Source organism: Clinocottus analis, unplaced genomic scaffold, assembly GCF_023055335.1.
Source record: "Clinocottus analis isolate CAN_PGR_092001 unplaced genomic scaffold, fCliAna1.0.p SCAF_5, whole genome shotgun sequence".
Classification (NCBI taxonomy): domain Eukaryota; kingdom Metazoa; phylum Chordata; class Actinopteri; order Perciformes; family Cottidae; genus Clinocottus; species Clinocottus analis.
Genome location: NW_027176207.1, coordinates 23096168 through 23098931, shown reverse-complemented (window position 1 = coordinate 23098931; position 2764 = coordinate 23096168). Strand labels below are relative to the sequence as shown.

Here is a 2764-nt window from a genome sequence, read left to right as displayed (position 1 = left end):
CTCTGCCAACACCGGAGGGATGATCTCGTCTGCTGCTGCCTCCGTCACTTCCTGGTTCAGGGCTTACACCGGCCAACGCTGAACCGGACCAGAACTACGGGCACTGATCTGCTCCAGACTGGTTCAGTCTGGACCCTTAAGGCAGACTTTAGACCGGGGTCAGAGGTCAGTCTGGCTGGTTCTGAATTTTTGCGTAGTTCAGAGCATCAGGACAACTTGAACCTGCAGAGTCTAAACACCGGCCCCACGAGGGCCCCACGAGGGCCCCATGAGGGCCCCACGAGGACCCCACGAGGGCCCCACGAGGGCCCCACGAGGGCCCCACGAGGACCCCACGAGGACCCCACGAGGACCCCACGAGGGCCCCACGAGGGCCCCACGGGGGCCCCACGAGACCTCGTCATCCCTTGAGGCTTCTTAAAGTCCTGTTGAGATGATTTAATTCACTGAATTTAAAGTGAACACTTAATTCAGAGTTTATATTTAGTCCCCGGTGTTCATAGTCTATAACCGGATGTGTGAACGTGTAATAACCGCTTATAATATGTTTATTACACTGAACACGTCAGTCTGTTATAAACGTGTAATAACTGGTTTGTTCGCACAGAGGACGGGTTTGATCTGGTCCCACCAAACCACGGATCAATAATTACATTGATTAATGAATCAGGACCTTCAGCATCAGGTATCAGGTCTGTCAGGTTCGTATATAATCAATATGTATCAGATAATCAATATTATTCACATAATGAACGGTGATGTATTAAAGCAGCTGTTATAGCAGGGAGGTGTTCAGTGTTATAAACATGTAATACATGTTTATAAACGGATGATAATTATAAACACAGGGGACTAAAATGTAAGTTTTAATAATATATAATATCTTGTTGGCATGCCCGCCCGTCTGTCTGACTGCCCGTCTGTCTGACCACCTGTCTGTCTGACTGCCCGTCTGTCTGACCGTCTGTCTGACTGCCCGTCTGTCTGACCGCCTGTCTGACTGACTGCCCGTCTGTCTGACTGACTGCCCGTCTGTCTGACCGTCTGTCTGACTGCCCGTCTGTCTGACCGTCTGTCTGACTGTCTGACTGTCTGTCTGACTGACTGCCCGTCTGTCTGACCGTCTGTCTGACTGCCCGTCTGTCTGACCGCCTGTCTGTCTGTCTGACCGTCTGTCTGACTGTCTGACCGTCTGTCTGACCGTCTGTCTGACTGCCTGTCTGTCTGACCGTCTGTCTGACTGTCTGACCGTCTGTCTGACTGCCTGTCTGTCTGACAGCAGAGGAAAAGTTTTAGATTTTTTTTAGAAATGTTCTTTTGTTTGTTTTCATTCACGAGCTGAACTCATGACGTTGTTTACAAACCTGCAGACTGAAAGAACGAGACGGCGTTCAGCCAATCAGGACCCGGACCGACCGGTTCCTTTCTTTTGGAGCATCATGACGGTCTGAAGGAGAGTAGACACCAAGGTTCTGCAGGAGGGTTCCCACTGGTTCGTACTATGGGAGGGTTCCCAAATGTTCGTAGTATGGGAGGGTTTCCCGTGGTTCGTACTACGGGAGGGTTTCCCGTGGTTCGTACTACGGGAGGGTTCCCCGTGGTTCGTACTACGGGAGGGTTTCCCGTGGTTCGTACTACGGCAGGGTTCCCCGTGGTTCGTACTACGGGAGGGTTCCCCGTGGTTCGTACTACGGGAGGGTTTCCCGTGGTTCGTACTACGGGAGGGTTCCCCGTGGTTCGTACTATGGGAGGCTTCCCCGTGGTTCGTAGTACGGGAGGGTTCCCGGTGGTTCGTACTACGGGAGGGTTCCCCGTGGTTCGTAGTACGGGAGGGTTCCCCGTGGTTCGTACTATGGGAGGCTTCCCCGTGGTTCGTAGTACGGGAGGGTTCCCGGTGGTTCGTACTACGGGAGGGTTCCCCGTGGTTCGTACTACGGGAGGGTTCCCCGTGGTTCGTAGTACGGGAGGGTTCCCCGTGGTTCGTAGTACGGGAGGGTTCCCCGTGGTTCGTAGTACGGCAGGGTTCCCCGTGGTTCGTACTACGGGAGGGTTCTCCGTGGTTCGTACTACGGGAGGGTTCCTGGTGGTTCGTACTACGGGAGGGTTCCCCGTGGTTCGTAGTACGGGAGGGTTCCCCGTGGTTCGTAGTACGGGAGGGTTCCCCGTGGTTCGTAGTACGGGAGGGTTCCCCGTGGTTCGTAGTACGGGAGGGTTCCCCGTGGTTCGTAGTACGGGAGGGTTCCCCGTGGTTCGTAGTACGGGAGGGTTCCCCGTGGTTCGTAGTACGGGAGGGTTCCCCGTGGTTCGTACTACGGGAGGGTTCCCCGTGGTTCGTACTACGGGAGGGTTCCCCGTGGTTCGTACTACGGGAGGGTTCCCCGTGGTTCGTGGAGTTTAAATGTTTCTTTGAAGCGTTGAGACGAGAGCTCGGTTCTTTTTCCTTCGACACAGTGTGTTTTAAAGTTTGTGTTAAAAACATTAAAAATAAAATCCTGTTTTCTGGTTTTGAAGTCAAAGTTTTCTTTTTCGTACTTTTTCAAAGAAGATCCATATTTACAACTTTTCACATGTTTACCATCCTGTATCGCAGGTTTGTCTCCTGGTTTGGTTCTGCGTCACCTCGTTCCACCGGTTCTACTTCAGTTTAACTAATGAAAGAATCTCATAAAAGGCAGCACATCTATTATATATGAATTTATGTATTCATCATAGTAACATCAGAGTGAACAAAGTGTTCATGAATCAGCAACCAAACTCAGATTCA

The 2764-nt window shown here is 51.9% G+C and overlaps 1 protein-coding gene across 1 annotated transcript in view; it reads left to right on the top strand.

The window, feature by feature from the left end:
- atg14 (autophagy related 14) overlaps positions 1-2516 on the top strand; it is a 6753-nt gene extending 4237 nt beyond the window's left edge. The window contains exon 11 of the mRNA XM_068601161.1: positions 1-2516. This exon is cut by the window's left edge and continues 41 nt beyond it. Within this exon, the coding sequence (XP_068457262.1) occupies positions 1-82 (82 nt within the window). The 3' untranslated portion in view covers positions 83-2516.
- The last annotated feature ends 248 nt before the right edge of the window (positions 2517-2764 follow it).